Source organism: Chroicocephalus ridibundus, chromosome 4, assembly GCF_963924245.1.
Source record: "Chroicocephalus ridibundus chromosome 4, bChrRid1.1, whole genome shotgun sequence".
NCBI classification, from domain to species: domain Eukaryota; kingdom Metazoa; phylum Chordata; class Aves; order Charadriiformes; family Laridae; genus Chroicocephalus; species Chroicocephalus ridibundus.
This window is the reverse complement of record NC_086287.1, coordinates 52,550,281-52,570,240: the sequence shown is the minus strand read 5'-3', so window position 1 is coordinate 52,570,240 and position 19,960 is coordinate 52,550,281. Positions and strand designations below refer to the sequence as shown.

Genomic DNA, 19,960 nt, shown 5'->3' with positions numbered 1-19,960 from the left:
CCTTTTATGACTGTTTGGTTAGCATTAGATGGTTGGCAGAACTGAGGTTTTGTTTCTGAATATGGTTAAAGTAATGGTTAACCCAATAGAATTAGGTCCTAAAATTAAATTTCTCTCTGAGGGTGTTGCAGTGAAGTAGGAGAGTGTGGTACTGAAAGATTGTCACAGGAGCTGTTGGGCTTAGAAATTGGCATTGATATTTTGAGTTAAACTGCAGTAATGTCTGTAATTTTGGAGGAGGGAATAAAGTTGTAAAAAAATCTGTTAATGTATCCGATACACTAGATGGTCTTAAAAATCTTGTTTAAAAACGTCACAAAATAAACTTTTTGCTCTGTCTTTTTTTTAAAAAAACACATAACTAAATAGTTTTAGTAACTAATATCGGTTCCATTGAACAGATAGTTCTTGTTAAGTCAGCTCTCTGGTACCTAAGCAGAGGTTAGATAAACAGGTATATGGTCTGTATGTACATAATATCCTCGTCGAAGAGCAACCATATTTTATCAACTTTGACATGAACAAAAATTATTTTCTGATTAAAAAAAAAAAAGTAGTCTGTCCTTGCTCCTGTTGTAGTAAGCCTCAAGATTCTCATTTTCCCTTAGATCGTACCCTTGAGAGCCTTAACTTCCCCCAAAGATAGTTAGTGCCCAGTTTTTATTGCCGTAAATGCATAGTTTGTCATTGTTAATACCAATGTTAATACTTTTATGTCTGTGCTGTTGTGATCTACAGTGACTTTATGGTCAAAGTGGTGGAGGTGACTGATAGCAGCAAGCAGAAAACATTCCGAGGACACGACGCTCCTGTTTTAAGCCTGTCTTTTGACCCCAGGGATGTTTATCTGGTAAAAACACTTTCTTCTTTATGCTTTTAATCTTCTTTTGTCTGGGAAAGAAAATAGATACTTTTTTTAAAAAAAAAAAAGGTGAATGGGCACATGAGACTACTTCATTTCATCTGACCTTACTGGTGATGGAATGTGTGACAACTTGTTGCCTCCCAGGAGAACTTTGCTTTACTATTCAATTACTCTCTGTGTTCTTCTGGAATCTGATGCTGATCTGATTTTAGAGAGAAAAAGATGGCTCACTAAAGAAATTTAATATTAATATTGAGCTTCTTTTGTGAATAAGCAGCTCACTTGAAGTGCAAGAGTTTGTAATTGCAGTAGTTTAGAGTCAAGTACAATTATCAAGATGACAGTATTAGAAAGTATTAAGTCTTAAAATGGTTTAAACAGGGAAGCTTTCTTTTTAAAACTGTATATATTATATGCCTGTAGCATTGGTAATAGGGATATTTGCAATTTTATATCATTAATTTCTCAATGTCTTTAATTATTAATTTGTTTACAAAAATCTCTTACATAGGCATCGGCGAGCTGTGATGGTTCTGTCAGAGTATGGAAAATAGCAGATCAGGTAAAAGGTCTATCTTTCAAGGTTAAGTGTTTCATAAGGAACCCAGGATTTCACAGACAGTGAGAAGAGCTGGACTGAAATAACCCTACTGGAATAGGGTTTTCTTTTTGCAGAGGAAATCTAACTACACTTTACAGAATACTTTTATCTACTTCTGGGAGAAATTCCAAAGCCTGATTATGAAATGTTGCCTGGGTAGCTGTGGATTCTTCTTCCTGTCTGTGGAATCCCTGATTTCCTCCATTCATCTTTCTTCACTGGCCAACATTGTGTGTTTTGTCCTCAGCACATTCTGAAATAACACTTCTGTGTACAGATAGCAATTGACATCAGATGCCTTGTTTCAGAATTTCAGCTCATTGCTGAATGGGTAAGGATTAAGGAAGGATTTTTATTCTAATAAACAACTAGGTAGGTATATTTTTGTTTATTTATTTTTATCAAGCTTCCTATGAAATAATGAATAATTTTCAGGATTGTAGACTGACTGGTGAAGGTGGAATAGTGTTTTAAGATGCTACACAGTATCTTATTTTATAAGTGATCTGGTTGGTTAGACTCATTAGGAACATGATTACTTTGACCCAAGATTGGGAAGAGGTACGGATTTCATATGGCAGGATCACTGAGATGATGGCCACGATGATAACATTTTTCTTCCATCTTGTTTCTGTTACAAGTAGTTGTATTGTGATTAAAATAGTTTCAGGTCTATATTGGCAAGGTATTTTTTCAGGGTTTTGTTCTTGGTTTTGTTTTGTTTGTTTGTTTTTTTTAAGGCAGAATGTATCATTGTGTTTGGATGAGAGATTATTTCAGTTCCAAAAATAGTATTTTTTTTTCCTTTTAGTTTTTCTACATAGTTTTCCTTTAAGAATTTGTACTATACAGTAGATTTTCACACAGATAGAAAACTCACTTTTTTTAATATTTTGTTTTCAGACATGCACAACAAGCTGGCCACTGCTGCAGAAATGTAATGATGTGATAAATGCTAAATCAATTTGCAGGCTTGGCTGGCAACCTGGCAGTGGGAAGGTAAGTGACATCGTTTTAGCCACATTTTAATCCTCTTTTTTTCTTTGTGAGTCCAACAGTAGAATTCAATCTGGGCAAGCCCAAATTGCAGCTCTTGGGACTAAGGAAAATATTTGTGGTAAAGTTCACTTTTGGGAAAAATAGAAACCTGGAAATGATTACTTGTTTAAGCTCCAGACTGTGTTTGGCAGTAGGCCAGCTGTCAGCCCAAAACAGTGTTAAACACTCATGTTGCGCTGAATAGGAAGGAACATTGTACCTGAGGGAAATAATCAAATTGCTCACAACAGAGCATCAAAGGAGTTAAGTCTTTCTCTACCTTAAATTTTGCCCTATTGGTAATCTTGCTCTGTAAATATTTGCTTAGTAAGTTGTTCCCTTTCTTTTCACTGGAAAAAGGAAGTTGATTCTGTTGTGAGTAAGGGTGGTGCTGCAATAGCACTATGTATGGCTCCCTAACCAAAATGGGCTGGGGGGTTCGTATAGCTGTGTAGGTGTCTCTGTAGCGTGTAACCTGGAACATCTCTGCAGCTGCTGATAATGCAGAGGGGAGAGGAGGAAGGAGCAGATAAATGTGAACCTGTATGAAATGAGGTGTGCCCTGCCATACTTAAAGTAAAGTACAGGGAATTGAGCGAAAGTTGGCCATTCAGAAGCCATAAAACAATTTTTCTATTCTTGCCTGTAGTAATAGTGTGGCAGAACCTAATAATCCTTTATTGGCATTCCAGTATACTGGACCTAAAAAGTATTTTCTGGTGTTTTCTCACAGTTCCTACCTGAATAATCTTGTTTCCCTGACTTAGCCTTTGTGTCTGTCTACCCATGTCCACTCTTGTAATTCCTGGCTGCTATGATAGCATTATGTATGACTTCCCTGTGGCAGAGAGGACGTCACCTGCAGTACAAATTGTTTCAATATCCATATTGCATAAAAACAAATAGTTTTAAGTTTTAGGCTAATTCTTTACACGCACACCCCCCCCTCATATTTGAAATGTAAGTAGTTTTCTTGCTTCTCTTACAAAACAAATTGTTAGAAGTCTTTCAAAAACCCAATTCCTAAAAAAATAAACAGGCAGTAACATTCATGTAGTTTTGTGAGAGGTGAAAGGAGCTATTTCAGGTATTCGCTGTTCAAATAAGGTTTATTGAGAAATTCTGACCTGATCAGAAGAGGTTTGGGGGGGGAGGGAAAAGAACATAAGCCTTGTGCTCACAGCATTGAAAACTATTTATACGTGTATGTTAGCTGTTTCATAAATAAGAACTTCTAACCTTACGGTGCAGCTGTCATTATCTTCAGTTTTCTGCCAGAAAGAAATGAAGATTAAAATAAAAATGGGCATACTTCGCTATGTTGCATGTGGAAAGCATTAAAGAACCTTGTCATTCAAGTTACTTCAGCTTTATTTACTTTTTCAGTTGGCATTGCTAGGATGCTAGAGAACCATTAAATATTGGGAATGAAGGAGCTCTTTGAATGTTCTGTTTGAAAGATAACTTGTTCTAAATTGCCTGATTCTTGTTTCCTTTGAACAGTTCCTGGCAATTCCTGTAGATAAAGTAGTTAAACTATACAAAAGAGAAACCTGGGATAGTCAGTTCAATCTATCGGATACATTCATCACACAGGTGGGTACATAAACCAGGTGCTTGTAAATCTTCCATAAATTAAATGTTATTCTGCTAGAAATTATCTTCTGGACCCCACCCTCTGGTTACAGTTGCTCATGTTTTCTAGTTTATTTCTGATCCTGTTATTTTATGTTGGAAAACAAGGCAAGAGATACTTGATGAATGTCAAACGTCTTTATGTGGCTCTGGTTCCCCTCTTTCATTTATGGTAACCCACTAGATCTCTAAGGTCTACCGGTGAATTACCAACTGTGTCTGAAGAACATCTGTTTGTTTTAAGCTTCAGAATATTAATGCTGTGTGCGCATCGGTAATATTTTTTTTTCCTATTTTTTATTTTTTCCTTAGCCCTTGAATGTTGTGGCCTGGTCTCCTTGTGGGCAGTATCTGGCAGCTGGAAGTGTGGATGGGAGTATAGTGGTGTGGAATGTGGAAACCCAGGAGTGCATAGAGAGGTATCCAGTGTTGTTCCATAAATCCCTAAGTACATGGTTTTTCTTGAAATAGAATTTTGTTATCTTTTCTGTAAAACTTATTTGTGCAAATGTAGAATTCTGCTTCTTGAGAAACCTTAATAAGATTTACAGGGCAAATCTGTAAGTTTTCTGCTCATGTCCCACTGAAAACAAGCAGCCCAGGAGACAGCGGATGAAGGCTCAGATTGAGGAATCCCATTTACCTCGCCTCGTGTATGGTCTCCTAGCTGGTGGTGGGGCAGGGAGTACATCCACAGAGAGGGACCCAAAGCATGCGGGTCAAAAGGTCTGTGTCAGATCTGGGTGATGCTGGGAGGCAGGGCCAGCACTTGGCCTAGACTTGAGCAAGAGGAGGGCTCTTCTCTTGTGCAACCCCAGTGAGGTGCACTAATACCGCAGTTCATGTGCTGAAGGGAATTCAAGGGCTGCCATATCATTTCCATGTTCTACAAGGAAGCAGCTTCCACAAGAGTGGAACTCTTGGTGGTAGGTAGAAATGTGGTGTTGTTTTGCCTTCCCCCACCATATCCAGTGTGCGTTCTCATTCATGGGATACACTGTTTTCCTTTCTGCGTAAGGAAACATTACATTCTTAGAAATAGAATAGGGAAGGGATGTGAACATGGATTTTGTGCTAATTCCATAGTCTAGTTTTCTGTGTGCAAATATCTTTTATTACTTTTTAATCTAATAGTCAATTAAGGGATAGTTTTGATGGAAACAAATTTTCCTCACAGTCCAAACCCCAAGATCATTGGCACTAAGGTGTGTTTTCTAAAAGGAGAGGGAAACACAGATAGACCAGCCAGCTATCCTCATCTGTGCAAAAAAAAAGGTCAAATTGCACTTTATCTTGGTTAGTTAAAGCATCTCTCTCTCACAAAAAAAAAAAAAAAAGGGAAGACAAAAAAGTATGATTAAGCGTAGTAGAGAAGAGGAGAAGGGATGATTTATCTGTCTGAATATTTTGGGTAAGAAACATGATTGTTACTGTAACGCCTATGAGAAGAATTAAAGCCAGATTATGTAAATAATTAATGGGAGGATTTTTTGTGAGAATAAAGAGTGGAAAAGATAGAAGATTAACTCATCAGTTTGATGAGTTAAAGAGAAACAACTGAATATTCTTTTCATAACTGGATGGTTCTGGAATGTGACTGCTGGGGAATTACTTCGTCTTTTCCACGTGTATCAGGAAGCTGTTGTTTTAAGAATATGATTGATTGATTTTTAAAGCTTAAGTCATTTCCTCTATAGAAACGGAAGACCTGCTCTATTTTTTTATACTAGCTGTTTATGCTAAAGGTAACCCATAAATTATTTTATTATGTGTAACATCACTGTAACATCACATTCTCATATTAGTAAATATTACCACTTTTTACAATAACTCTTGGGGAGGTTTCTGCCCTGAAAAGCTTACTAAGAATCCGTTATTCTTATATTCTTTTTAGGATGAAGCATGAGAAAAATTACACAATCTGTGGACTGGCATGGCACCCCAAATATAGGCAAATCGCTTATACAGATACTGAGGGAAATCTGGGGCTGTTGGAAAATGTCGGTGATGGAAAGAAACCAAATGACAAGGTTTGGTTATTTCTTAAATTAACATGTTATTTCTTAAATCAAAATGATAATTTAGGTTACCAAGTTATATTGAATGTTCTGTATTGTGCATTTGAAGTTCTGTCTTGTGTCTGAATTCATTCTTTGAATTCCATGTCCAAAAGAAGTTTTAAGATAATTGTTAACCTGGTTTTAGGTTGCCAGTACAGTGACAAAAGACTACAATGATCTCTTTGATGGAGAAGACGGTGACTATTTAAATGGAGATATGATTGAGCCACAGTCTTCCCCAAAGGCTGGAGCTAATGAAGATGACGGTGATGATGATGACCTTATGCGAACTTCAGGCCATCCGAGACGGGCAATAATTGATGATGATGATAACTCACTAGGTACAGAATGAACTCATTTTCCAGAGCTCTTTAGTGCTGTTACTGAGACAATCTCTTAGCATCCTACTCAGATATATTCTGACTTATTTTTCTGGAGAAATCTCGACCGTTTTAAATTTTTTACATATATTCTGTCATAATAATACGTGTAAGATGTATTTTTTTTTTTTTAAATATCTAGATATTGGGATGATAAAAGCTAATGCCAATCTTCTTGAAAAGGAAGATGACGATGATGATCAGACTGATGGCTTTCCAGCTTTACCACCATCATCTACACAGCAGCCTTTCTATGATGGGCCAATGCCAACCCCCAAGCAAAAGCCGTTCCAGTCTGGCTCCACTCCTGCACATCTCATGCATCGTTTCATGGTAAATCTCACTGCTGTGTGGTTATGTAGATCTAGTTGCTTTGTTAATGTTGTCCAGTTCTTGCTGTGTTGTAATCTAATCTTTTCCAAGATTTTTGATTTTTTAATAATTCATGGTGTGAAGCTAAATGGTGGAAAGTAGTTTTGTGTTAATGCAAAGACTGCATAATGTTATGCTATGTATTTTGGTTGCTTTTGATGTAAAAATAAAACTTGGCTTTGAGACAAAAGCAAGCTATAAAGTTTGTACCTGTGCTATTGAATTCTAACAAGTCTTTTTTTTTAAATTATTTTTTAGACAGAAGTTGTGCGTGGTTTTTGTGCTGTTAAGGCTCGTACATTAATCTCCCACTGTTTCTTTCTAAGTGCGAGTTCTTCACACTTAATTTTGTAAGGAGAAAGATGGCTTAGCAATGAGAATGGAACTAGTTTCTGCCTAATTCAGCTGTTTTAGAAACTAGTAGTCCTGACTAAGGGACAAGTTTTGAAGACAAGTTTTCAGTCTTCCTCCAGCCTCCCACCTGCTGTTTCAGATGAGAAAGTTATAGCAGGCTGCTTTAGGGCAGTATGCTTGATTTATTGGGCTTTTTTTGGGGGGGGTTCTTTTTAATAGGTATGGAATTCTGTTGGTATTATTCGCTGTTACAATGATGAGCAAGACAATGCTATAGATATAGAATTTCATGATACTTCCATACATCATGCAACACACCTGCCGAACTCTCTGAATCACACGATGGCTGACCTCTCCACTGAAGCGATTTTACTGGCCTGTGAGAGTACAGAGGAACTTGCAAGGTAAGCCATGGCCTTGCTCTGCAAAACCCGTGGTGTGGGATTACACATACCTTGTTCCAAATATTTCGTCTTTGAATTTCAACTTTTCTCCCTTTTTGAGATTTTTTTGGCTTTTGATCATGCTTTTTATTTATGGGGCCACTTTCAATGAGGATTGTCACACCCACCCGCTTGAAGACTTCAAGGATCTTGATAGATGTGTCTTGTTTACTGAGGATTTTTTTTTTAATCCCTTTTTCAAATATATATATATATATATGTATACTGGAAACTTCATGTATTGCTAGCTCAAAGGAAATTGTAAACATGAACAATAGTTTTACAGTCTGCTCAGATCAAAGATAAATCATAAGGGCTATGCTGTTTCTTTTTACACTGTTGCTAAGGAGACATGTTTGGAGATACCCAAAGAATTGTAAGTGTGAAGAACACAAGTTTATGAGAACCATAAAAAGATTTAAGCAGCTTGGCCAGCTAGACTGTTCTTGCATTTAAGAACAATAACAACAATATTTTATTGTCAGTTTCTCTGGAAATATCTTGAAGAAAGAACTTTCTTCTTACTTTCACACATACAGCATTGTGATAAGCTGAAACGCACCCTTTACCTTGAAAGTATTATTTGTATGTAGTGGTTGTCTGACTCCGAAAATTTCAATTTTTTTTCTTAATGGAAGTGGGTAATCTATCAAAAGCCACAGTGTCTGTGAATTGGTCACGGGCAGTTTTCAATTATTAAGATGGCAAAACTGAAGTTCCTAATTTTTTTCCTTTTGAAAGATATCATAATATGACAGACTTGTAATGACGGCTGATATTCAGGGATACCGAGCACTTTCAGTTCTTATTAATGTTAATTAAGCAGGACGCTTACCTGTTTCCGTCTAAAAATTCTCCCCTCCGACCTCTAAACTGTCTCTGTGTCAGGCTTTAGAGGCTCTAAATCTACAGTGCTGGAGGTTGAGCTGGCTCGTCAGCTCTTGAATAGTAAGAGTAAACACCTTTGCAAATGACCACTTGTAGTTACTAGTTCCTTTCTATGACCATCACAGATTCCAGGTCTCTGATAAACATGTAACATATTGGTCTATTTTCAGATGTTGTATTTTTCTTCATGTTGAGATATTTGACTATTGTTCTTCGTCTCCGCTTTAGCAAGCTCCACTGCATTCATTTTAGCTCCTGGGATGCAAACAAGGAGTGGACGGTAGATATGCCAAAGGACGAAGACATTGAGGCCATCTGTCTGGGTCAAGGCTGGGCTGCTTGTGCCACCAGTGCCTTGCTGGTTCGTGTGTTTACAGTTGGAGGAGTTCAGAAAGAGATCTTCAGTCTCCCAGGTCCCGTGGTCTCTATGGCAGGACACGGAGAGCAGTTGATGATTATTTATCATAGAGGTAGTTTTCTCCCTTTTGTCTTTTTTGAACTGGGGTTATGTTTTCAATCCTCGTCTGTTACTGGCTTCAAACACTGGTTAATTTGTATGTGATCACCAGAAATGTTGTTTTCTTCTTCTCTTCTTGATGATGCTTTTACTGTCACAACCCACGGATCTTTGACTTCTGACAGCAAAGCCTACGTTTTGTATTGGGATGCCTAGATTAAGCTGTGGGGAAGGGGAGGATTTTATAACAGTGGTAATAATAGATTAAACTTGGGTTTCAGATGTGCCAGAATGAATTACTGTAGGAAATTAAGGAAGTAGTTGTTATACATGCTTTGTATGTCCAAAATGACAAATAGTCACTGTCTGACAGTGGTATTCATGGATAACCCTGCATTAGAGTTGTCTTTTGATTCAAATCTTATATTTAGCTAAGAGACAAGACAATTCTTTTGCTTTCTAACATAGTCATTGAACGACTTCTTCCCAGGTACTGGGTTTGATGGGGACCAGTGCCTCGGAGTACAGCTGATGGAGCTAGGAAAAAAGAAAAAACAAATTTTGCATGGAGACCCTCTTTCTCTTACAAAGAAATCCTATTTGGTATGGGTTGGATTCTCCGCAGAAGGTATGAAATACCTGCATGAGTGACATTGACCAATCTCAATGCTATCAGGGGAATTTTGGAGGAGAGTTTGGCTAATTAATACCCTTTTAGCAATGATGATCTTGGGATTTAGACTCTTTTTTTTTTCAATCTCCTCAGTGCTGAACAAACTTCTGTTTTGATATTCTTTCAGTATATTTATCAGAAATGTTTAATATGTTTCCTGTGTGAATAGAATACACTCGAATGTTATCATAACTTGTTTTCCTGAGTGGTTGCCCTGCTCAGCAAAAAGAAATAAACTGCATTAGTACACAGTAATATGCACGTTCAACTATCTTGGCAAAGCACCCTCGAAAAAGTTGGTAGCTTGGGAGAACTTTTTATGATAGCTAGAAAAAATAATTGTAAAATAGCTAGTTTTCTTTGGGAATCTACCCAAGTAGAATTAATTTTATTTCTTCAGAAAATGTTTTAAATTTGTACTTGGGTCGGTTAACTAGCAGTAGTGTTGACTGTCAGAAGGTGGCGCATCTTTCTAAGGAAACTAGTTTTTCCCTGTAGGTTGTACTGTTTGGGTGGGATGTCCTATTTGAGATAACACAAACCATTGTTTCCCAGCTGTATCCACCAGTTCAGACTTACTCACATTGTAATCAGTTGCCTGTCAGAATAATTGTTTTTGTTTGTAACAAACAGGTACCCCGTGTTACGTGGATTCTGAGGGAATTGTGCGGATGTTGAACCGAGGACTTGGGAATACTTGGATTCCAGTGTGTAACACGAGAGAGCATTGCAAAGGAAAACTTGATCATTATTGGGTAGTTGGCATCCACGAAAATCCCCAGCAGCTCAGGTCAGATATTTCACAAGGAAATGCTTTGTTTGTCTTGGTTTTAATTTATAGAGCACTTCTTACTGTGAGACACTGGAAACAACTTTTACTAAAACAGGTGGCTAGTAAATGTGCACAGTAAATGATCTAGTTAATAAATTGACTTCTGCATAGGTGTTTCATTACTAAATGGGTTTTGAACAAATTCATTAGAGTTTTATAATGTGTAGCTGACTAATTGACTTTTTGTCTTGGCTAGCAGTCCTGTGCACTTTGATATGAAATCACATCTCTGATGCAGACACATTCATAAGACTGAATTTTGTTAGAGAAACCTATGAAAAAGTTACCGTTGCTGTTAGGAATCTTCTGCTGCTGTTGATGGGTTTTGAGGGTTTGGGTTTGTTTGGGGTTTTTGGGTGTTGGGGTCATTTTTTGTTTGGGTGTTGGCTTTTTTTGTTTGGGGTTCTTTGGGTGTTTGTGTTTTTGCTTAGCTACCTTTTCCACTTCTGTCCCTTTGAGAAGAATCCAATCCTGTAACTAATCTACATCATTAGGCATAGATAAATCAAAGCTATCTGTTATTGTATTAATATTTAGACTGTGGCAACGAAGAATGATTTTGTATGTAAAATTGCTCAAATATTTAGCTGAGAGTTAGCCGTTACTTTATAAAACGTGCTAATGGTGATGTCTAAATAACTCTGTTTCTCTTTATTGTAACAAGCATCCTGGACCTTTAGTTACTAAGTTTTGTTTGTAGTCCTCTTTATTTGGTGATCTGTGTCCTTTTCCTATCAGGGCAGAATCCATCAGCTCACACATTTTACTGAAATTTAGCCTTTTTTACTTTGCTAGTCACGCACAATTATAGAGGTTGGTGGGAGACTTCTTCTTTTTTTTTTTTTTTTTAATTTATGTGATGTTCTTTGTAATCCTCTGTTTATTTTGTAATAAGGGAAATAATTTGCTATCACTGGTCAATGTCAGTTCGCTGTCTGTTCCTTCCTCCAAATCATTACTTAACGTTAATTCATCAAAATTAATCAAAAATGTGCAGGACGCATCATGTTGATGGAATGGTCAACTGTGAGTCTGTCATCAGGAGTTTTTTCCTTTACTCCAAGAGAGAGAGTGTTGCTCTCTGAGTTGCAAAGAACATTTTATTAAAAAACCCTAGCATATTAAAGATAAGAAGGGGGGAGGGTTGTTGCAGAAACACCATATGCCTTAATTAACGGAGATACCCAGAACACTAATGCTTCCTGTTCTTTTATTTTTTTTCTTGTGCCGGAAACAGTAGCTTATAGAACCAGACACTTTTGTCAATGCTGCATTGGTGCTGCTGGAAATACAGCTCTTCCTCAATCAACGTTTTGCTTAAGTGATCGTTACCAGAAAGTACTAATTTAAATATAATAAAATAGTAAGCCTGTGCTTTTTAGTGCATACTTACCTGTTTCACCCCTCTTTTTTTTTTAATTTTTCCTTTTTTTTTTTTCCCGTGTGTGTCTGAACACAGCACTCTCCTTATGACGTCCAAAACCCCTTATCAAAATAAATGGTAGACGTGCCTGCTCTTTTCCAGTGTTTTTGTTCAGTAGTTTCTGATTTTAATAAATTGCATTTACATTTTGTAGTAGCTGTTGAATCGTGTGTTGTGTGACATAGAGATCTGCATCTGTTATGTGCCATATTTGGAGTTTCTGGTGTGACCAAGAGCAGCATGTGCTTTGCTGGTTTTAAAATGTTTTATTGGTTGCAATGTAGAAATAACCCTTTATAATGCAATCTTACATGTTGCTATATTTAAGTCAGTAATTTAATTACTACTTTTTAAAGAACAAATCCTCTTAAAGTATCTTGCTTCTTAGGAGACATGACTTAGATGTAGAACAACTGGTGACTGTAGGTGATGAGGATTGTCTGTGTTTTTGTTGTTTCCCTTGCACAGGTGTATTCCTTGTAAAGGATCCCGATTCCCTCCTACGCTACCACGACCTGCTGTGGCAATATTATCTTTTAAACTTCCTTACTGTCAAGTTACAACAGAAAAGGGACAGATGGAGGTATGGAATGGTGTTGAGTCCACAGCTGATAGTCTCAGATGTTCCCGTAGTAGGGATTATACGAGATTCCTATTAATCATCTCTACTATGAAAGAGAGGGTAGCAGAAACTCTGAGTAAGACATGTGGCTAAGGAGGTTATTTGGGTTCAGTGTTTTGTATAACTTTTCCAGTTTGCTTTGGTTCACAACTCTTTCTAGAAGAATACAAAATAAAGCTGTTAGAGCTGATGCAAGGGTGTATTTACTCATGGTCTATTTCTGACCAGTGAAAGCTTTATGTCCCTCTCTTTTTTAATTTTTTAGTGGGTCGTGATTAATGTTCTAGGAAGCACCACATTTTGGGATCTTAATCAAGACCCTTTTGAAAGTACCTGGGTTTTAATATTGTAGGAATAACTAAATTTCTGGAAGGTCTTTTTTTTGAAAGATGTACTAAATGCTCCAATTCATATAATCATTCTGGAAACATAGGCCTTCAGCCTTCACTTATTTTCTTAAGGTAGAGGCTAGTTGAAGCAAGATGTACCTGTGGAGAACTTCTAGAAGAATATCTGTATTTTTTTCTTCTATTTTTTATATGTTTAAATATTTCAATCTTGTGGAGTTCAGCTGTAGTGCACAAAATAGAAATGAACATAAAATTCTAACCTCAACCTTAGAGACAGTTTAATGCTATTTGAAATTTATTCTCTTTGATAGAAGTGTGAAAAGTTTCAATAATAAACAGAAACAGATTATTCCAGTACATCCGATGAAAACATACTGGTTTTGAGTAAGTTTTTGTAATTATTTTGTAACAGAGCTAGCTGGTATAATAGCCATACTAGTACTTCCCTGAACAACAAGAGTTATATTTTCTGTTTACCTGTCCCACAGATGATGATTACTGAGGTTTTCTGGAATACTTCCAATTTGCTATGGGACAGAAATTATATGATAAAATAATCAACAACTTCTAGAATTGTCTGTCCTGGTAGCACACTGATGAACATGTAGGTCTCATCCTGTTGAAAGCCTGCAATATAAATGGAATCTAATGTATATGGCGTCTGTTTGGATTAGTTCTTATATGGATGGTTGTTAGTGTGCTCTGTTTTTTCCTCAGTAGGCACTGGCTTTTAAAGAGAATTGTCTGCCCCTCACCTGTATTATAAGATGAACATTTAAGAATAAATTAATAAAATACATTGTAAATTGGTAGGCAGTAAGTTGTGGGCTGTTTTTCTCCCTTCTAACCTCCAGCACACGTCTTTCTCTCTTTTTCAGGAGCAGTACTGGCGTTCTGTTGTATTTCACAACCATGTGGATTACTTATCAAAAAATGGCTACGAGCTTGATGAAAATGCTAACAGTCAGTCAGTGAAAGAACAGCAAGAACTTTTAATGAAGCTGTTTGCCGTAAGTACAAATAAATAAAAATCAGAAAGAGTCCTGGAGACTTTGTTTTGAGTCGATGGCTTTTGATGTAATTTTGATGTGATTCCTTTTATTAGAAGTCTGGCTAGTGACTGGCAATCCAGCTAGTCCACAGGCTACGGTAAAAGTAGCCCCTTATCAGTATTTTGTTATTGCTTATCAGTATGAAGGGTGGGAGGAAGAAGAAAAAAAAAGAGCTTTTTCTTTGCTATACAGCTCATGATTGTTGGTGGTTTGTCTTTTTTCATTCATTCCACCAGGACCATAACATTCTGGTCCTAGAGTCTTGAGTGAGCTCCGCAACTGTGAAGCGTGTAACTCTCATGGCTTCTTTGCTTTCAGCTTTCTTGTAAACTGGAGCGCGAATTTCGTTGTGTGGAACTTGCTGACCTCATGACACAAAACGTTGTGAATTTAGCTATCAAGTATGCTTCTCGCTCTCGAAAACTAAATTTAGCTCAGCGACTTAGTGAAATGGCTGTAGAAAAAGCAAGTGAGTTGGCAACAGCACTGGAAGATGAAGAGGAGGAAGAGGATTTCCGAAAGCACTTGAACGCTGGGTAACACAAATTTCTGTGATTAAAAGCCTGGGAACATTTTTAATGATCTATTAACATTTTGGTCCAGTTGGTGGACTTTTCTGGACCATAGTTTGCAATGTATTTTTTATGAAGTAACAGTTTGTGTTGCTCTACTTATAAATTGTACATACAAAATAGTACATTTTTGTTGCTATCTTGTGAGGACTCATTAGTACCAGGAGACTAACACGAAGGGATCTCCTCTCCTTGCTTACTGTATGTCTGTGTTCAACAGCTTCAGAGGCAAAGCAGACTCAATACCAAGTTGCTCTGATTAGAATTTTTTCTTTCTTTTTTTTTCTTAATTTTCCTTTCCATAGCTTGTGCGGGTTTGGTTTTTTGACTCCAACTTACTTTTTTTTCTCTTTGTCTCAGTCTCTCTATCTCATTTAATTCCACACCTATCTTAAAATCCTTCTATCTTTCTCCAGCCCTCCCCTCTTTCAGTGTCCCATCCCAGTTTATCCTTTTTAGTCTTATTCCCTCCCAATTAATCCTAGCTCTTCAAAACTATGGAAATACTACAGGTTTGCCATGCATTTCCCCACCTCTCCATACCTGTGCTGTCTACCTTTCCTCTCCCACCTGCACCCACTTTGTAAAGCGTGATGAGGCAAAAGATGTATGTGTTTTTTAAAAAAATAGACCATACAGAAGAGCTATGTTCTTGCTTGGCCTCTGGATGGTACAGCTGTTAAGAGTAGTTGCTAACCACCAATCTGATCCTGCAGAAAAAATGTCATAGCGTTTTGTCAGAAGCAATGTCTTCCTATAGCAATTTTATGTATGAAGTTGGGAATTTACTTAAGTAAGAGGAAGTGGTAAGTCCCTGAACTTATTTGTAGCCTTTCCCTTATTAGTCTGCACATCTAAAATTCCTTTCTTAAACGCTCTACCTTGTTCTTCTGGAACATTCATGGAAGCTGTAATCCCATGTCTGTGGCTTCATCCACTCTGAGGGTTAAAGTTCATCACAAACATTGTATTGTTCTTACTGCCAGATTGAACTAATACTGACATTCTGGTTGAAAGAAATGAACCTTGTGTTTATGTATACACAGATTTTAGTCATCAGCAAAGATTAGGAGGGAAATGCAAGGAATGTACATACTACTCTACTGGGAATTTAGAGAGTTCTCAGATTAAACATTAAAACTCGCTTCTTAAACTTCAGACTGAAAATATGCATCCATGTTACCACCTGTGTATTTATTCATTTATGCAGAAAAGCAATCTGGTAGTATTTATGGTATTGGAGGTATGTGTGTTTAAATAAAGATTACAGAAGATGCTTTATGTTTGCATTTATATTTGCAGAGAAGTGTTCTGGCAACAATAGTGATGTGCTCTGAAGGTGGTCAAAGCTTCCTGTTTCTGTTCGGGTTCTCGCTCTGCTGTGTGGAGCTGTTTGAAGCCAGTGCATGTACTTTTAGCCGAGTGTGCCTTTTGGGCAGTTTCGTAACCATGTGTGGTATTAAAACTACCTGAGTACCACTTCAGGTGACTGCACTTCGTGTTTCAAGGTGAACTGAAGTGGTTAATGAATCTTGATTTTATTTTTAGTAACCATCACAGTTTAATCAGAGGTATAATGCAAATAAATGCCAAGTGTTATTTTTCTTATTTCCTAAATTAGCTAAGTTAGTTAGCCTTCCTTTGTTGATGTTTTCCTTCTGAATGTGGTGAGCACTTCCTTTCTGATCAATTCCTTCCATTTAGTTACAGAAACTCTGCTATGGAATGGGGTCAGCTGCCAGTCAGAAATGTTCAGTGGGACCAAGAAATGGAAGATGCAGAGGAAACTGATGCCTGTGAGGAAGCAGAAGAAACATCAGAAGTGCATAAACAGAGTAAGAAAAATATATTCTCTGAATAGGCTGGAAGTTATCTATACATGTCTTTCACAGATTTAAAAAGGAATTATGGAAAATTCCCAGATAATTTTAGTTTGGATAACTCGGCAGTCTATGGGACTATGTAAACAACGGGGTTTTCTGTCTTTTGTTTTGTTCTTTTGACATACAATTTAGGAAAGACAGGCACACCACCTGTCAAGGGGCACTGCAAGTGAGCTACAAGAGGTTTTATTTAGAAGCCATTTATGTAAATAGAAAATAATCCCATTTGTTTCACTGAGTTTTGAAACTCTGCAACTGTATCAGGGACTGGGTTTTCTGCTACGTAGTTAGAGCGTGTCTGGTAGTTTCTGATCTGTCTCATTGGGGTATTGACATGTGAAAGACTGTGCAGCGGGAATAACGGGGTGACATGCAGCAACTCCTGCCTCTGAGCTTTCCGTTACCTGGAATTCCATGTGGGAGATGAGTGGTAGTGCCCACCTGAGTGAGCAGGTGCAGATTCCAGCCTGTGCCTGCAGTCGCTGTGATGAAACAGGTTTAGTGTATGTCATCTGCTGTGCCGCAGCTCGCTTCTGCCTTGTGCCTAGTAACCATCTGAGGGACCGTGCAGTTTTCTTGTTGTCTTAAACTATTTCTAATGGATCGGGTTGCCTTGTGAAACAGTTACTTTGGTTTCAGCTCAGATCTTGCATGAGTTGAACTAATAGACAAGTAGTTGGATGGGCACATTTTAGGAATAAATTTAAGGTTTAGGGAATATGTATACAACTCTTTAAGTTAAATCTAGGTAAAGATAATAGATGGTTTTGTAAAAGTGCATGTACAACTTGAAAATGAGAATCATGCTTTAAAATATAGATTGCTTTACTGGCTTGTATGTTTGGGGTTTTGTTTTTTAACAAGTTATTATGATTTATTGCACTTAAATATGTGCCTCTTTCTTTGTTTTGAAGGGCCAAATCCTTTCTCCAAAGGAGTCACTTCAGCGGAGGCGACTACTCCGAAGCCTGGTGAGTAGATCTCCATTTTATTCCAGGATGTCATGCTGCACAACACCCACTCCTGTTTTTATCCTCTGTTCTCCCATTACTACTAAAATTTAGAGCATAACGGTGTTGTCAAGTGGTAACTTGCACTGATTGTGGTTCTCACATTTTTAAGAGGTTCCCTGTGCCTGTTGATATCTTCATTACCTGGTGATGTTCCATAGCACCATGCTGATTGCCTCATCTGTGCCACATGCTGAATCAGTTGTGTGCCTTGCTATGCCATGAAGGCATTCTTTGGGACAGGGGGAAAATGAGAACAATGATCAATTGATTTGTTTTACTAATCACAGGCACATTTATTGGTTGCACTTACAAGGCGGAGTTAGTGACCCTGCTGTAGAACTGTGAGTTCGAGCAGGCAGGAGCAGAATGCGACCTCTTGCTGCTTCTTGCTTCTTCCCTGCTGCCAACCCTCCAGCAAGAATAATCAGAGTGGAAACGGATTTGGGAGTGGAGGAAGTACTGGGTCTTCCTGTGGATTTGTATTTAAAGCCGTTGGTCCTGTGTGGGATTTCTGATGACTAATAATAGCTGAGCATGTGTAGTATAATTTTCATGTGGCTATTAAAGTGTCTTTCTCTTTATCTAACCACTTTCAAGCCTGGTGGGAACTTCTTTTCTTTAGTGTGGAATAGTTGATGCCTTTGATTTTGTTCTCCTCTTCAATTTTCAATGAACAGAGGCTGAAGCACAGAACGTGAGCGTTACCCTTGTTCTTTGGAAATGAGGCTAATGTTGTTTCATTTGTTCATCTAAAATGTGCGCATTGCTTCATAGATTTTGATATATGTGAGTGTGTACACACGCGCACACATTTTTACATTCTTTTTGCTTTCCTATTAAATAGCTGTAATTGCATCAAGCAGCCAAGGACGAGTGAATCCCTTTAAGGTAAGAATTTTGCAGCAGGTTTGATTGCAGTGTTCTGAAAATTACAAGAGATTATTATATCTAAAGTTTACAATGTAACTATGACAAGTATCTTGGAGGGACAGAGGAGGGGAATATGACGGAAAATAAATAAAATGTCTATTTATTTGTTTTGCTAGGTGTCATCTAACAAAAGGGACCCAGTGGTCCCCTCAGTGAATGTTCTAGACACTATGAGCAAATACTCAAAGAAAACTTTGTCTAGCAATCGAGCCGTAAACAAGCAGAACCCTCCAGTTATAAAGCCTCTGATTCCCAAACCCAAGTCCAAGCAGGTAATGTTTCTAGGCTTTTTATGTTGTTTCAGTGAGCAAAGAACAGTAAATTGAATTTTACCAGCTTTTATCAAAGTTGATTGAGTAAAGCACTTTAGATGGCAAAGTTCATTTAAGCATACTGCAGAAACTATAAAAGCACATAAAAGAGCACAATAAATTCTCAGTTGCAGAAATTACATTCTGTACTGAATCTTGTGCTTTTGTTTTGAGTAGTGTTTACTAAACGTCTACTGTGCTGAAATTGGATGGCTTAGATGCTATATTGATGGAAGTGATGATTATGCCTTTAGGAAAGGCTTGGGTTTTGTTAGGCTACATGGTACTGTTTGTCTGAGAGTGATGTGTTCTTACCTTTTTTTTTCTTTTTTTTTTTTTTTTTTTAAAACTCAATTTCTGTAGGCTTCAGCAGCCTCCTTCTTCCAGCCTCGTACATCTAACTCTAGTGAAAAAACAGTGGAAGAAAGAGAAGAAAACACGGGAAACGAGTCCCATGATGTCAAAGTCACTGCACAGGAGAACACTGAAAACAGAAGGTGAGTGGACACTTGCATGTCAATGCCATATTCTAATTTTTATAGAATAGCAAGTCCAAAAACTATTTTGTTTCTGAAGATGTTGGACTGGCTGAAGAAGCATAACATCAAGTTGTCGTGTTTGTGAACTCGCTTCAGAAATGTAGTAAACTGTTGCTTATACTGTGCATATTATCAAACAAACCTGCCTAAAACCATCGGTTAAATTGCCAGTGAAAGAACAGAGAAAAACACTCTGTTCATTAAATCTCTCCCAGTGTGCATGGCAGTGTTATTCAAAGTAAAAGTTTCACATTAGACTGAGACAAATACATGTGTGAATGAATAATAAATGAACAACGGAAAATGTAATTTTGGGGCTCTAAGCAAAGATTTTTGCCTTGATACTGCTTATGCATCTGGTAATGACCTTTGAATGATAAATGAAACCATGCAGCTGTGCCAGTTCCAGGTATAGGAAATACTTAAAGTTTAAACTTCTCTAGCAAATCTCAAAGGAGGCCAAAAAGCTAAGGGTTTTATGTGAAAGTGTAAAAGCTTTTAGTGTTTTTTAAAAAGATCTTTTTTTTTAGTGTTTTTTTACAAGAGCAAACAAACAAAAAACTGACATCACCTAAGGAGTGTGTCTCTTCCTAGCTAAGACTCTAATCTGTCCTGTCCCTCTGGAGCAGATGTATTTTCTAACAATCCCAGTCCTCATGAAATTTGC

General features: G+C 37.5%; 1 protein-coding gene across 5 annotated transcripts in view; it reads left to right on the top strand.

Annotated features, from left to right (window-relative positions):
* The window catches only part of WDHD1 (WD repeat and HMG-box DNA binding protein 1), a 201,087-nt gene that overhangs the window by 164,012 nt on the left and 17,115 nt on the right, over positions 1 to 19,960 (top strand). For 4 of the 5 annotated variants that reach the window (XM_063332400.1, XM_063332399.1, XM_063332401.1 and 1 more), the window contains exons 6-25: positions 739 to 850; positions 1,377 to 1,427; positions 2,370 to 2,465; positions 4,008 to 4,100; positions 4,452 to 4,558; positions 6,034 to 6,169; positions 6,345 to 6,540; positions 6,722 to 6,912; positions 7,525 to 7,709; positions 8,865 to 9,106; positions 9,584 to 9,721; positions 10,400 to 10,556; positions 12,490 to 12,604; positions 13,872 to 14,003; positions 14,364 to 14,581; positions 16,322 to 16,452; positions 17,415 to 17,471; positions 18,358 to 18,401; positions 18,560 to 18,715; positions 19,118 to 19,251. In XM_063332400.1, the coding sequence (XP_063188470.1) occupies positions 739 to 850; positions 1,377 to 1,427; positions 2,370 to 2,465; positions 4,008 to 4,100; positions 4,452 to 4,558; positions 6,034 to 6,169; positions 6,345 to 6,540; positions 6,722 to 6,912; positions 7,525 to 7,709; positions 8,865 to 9,106; positions 9,584 to 9,721; positions 10,400 to 10,556; positions 12,490 to 12,604; positions 13,872 to 14,003; positions 14,364 to 14,581; positions 16,322 to 16,452; positions 17,415 to 17,471; positions 18,358 to 18,401; positions 18,560 to 18,715; positions 19,118 to 19,251 (2,691 nt within the window). The remainder of the gene's footprint in view (positions 1 to 738; positions 851 to 1,376; positions 1,428 to 2,369; positions 2,466 to 4,007; positions 4,101 to 4,451; positions 4,559 to 6,033; positions 6,170 to 6,344; positions 6,541 to 6,721; positions 6,913 to 7,524; positions 7,710 to 8,864; positions 9,107 to 9,583; positions 9,722 to 10,399; positions 10,557 to 12,489; positions 12,605 to 13,871; positions 14,004 to 14,363; positions 14,582 to 16,321; positions 16,453 to 17,414; positions 17,472 to 18,357; positions 18,402 to 18,559; positions 18,716 to 19,117; positions 19,252 to 19,960) is intronic. The other variant, XM_063332402.1, reaches the window with a different exon arrangement.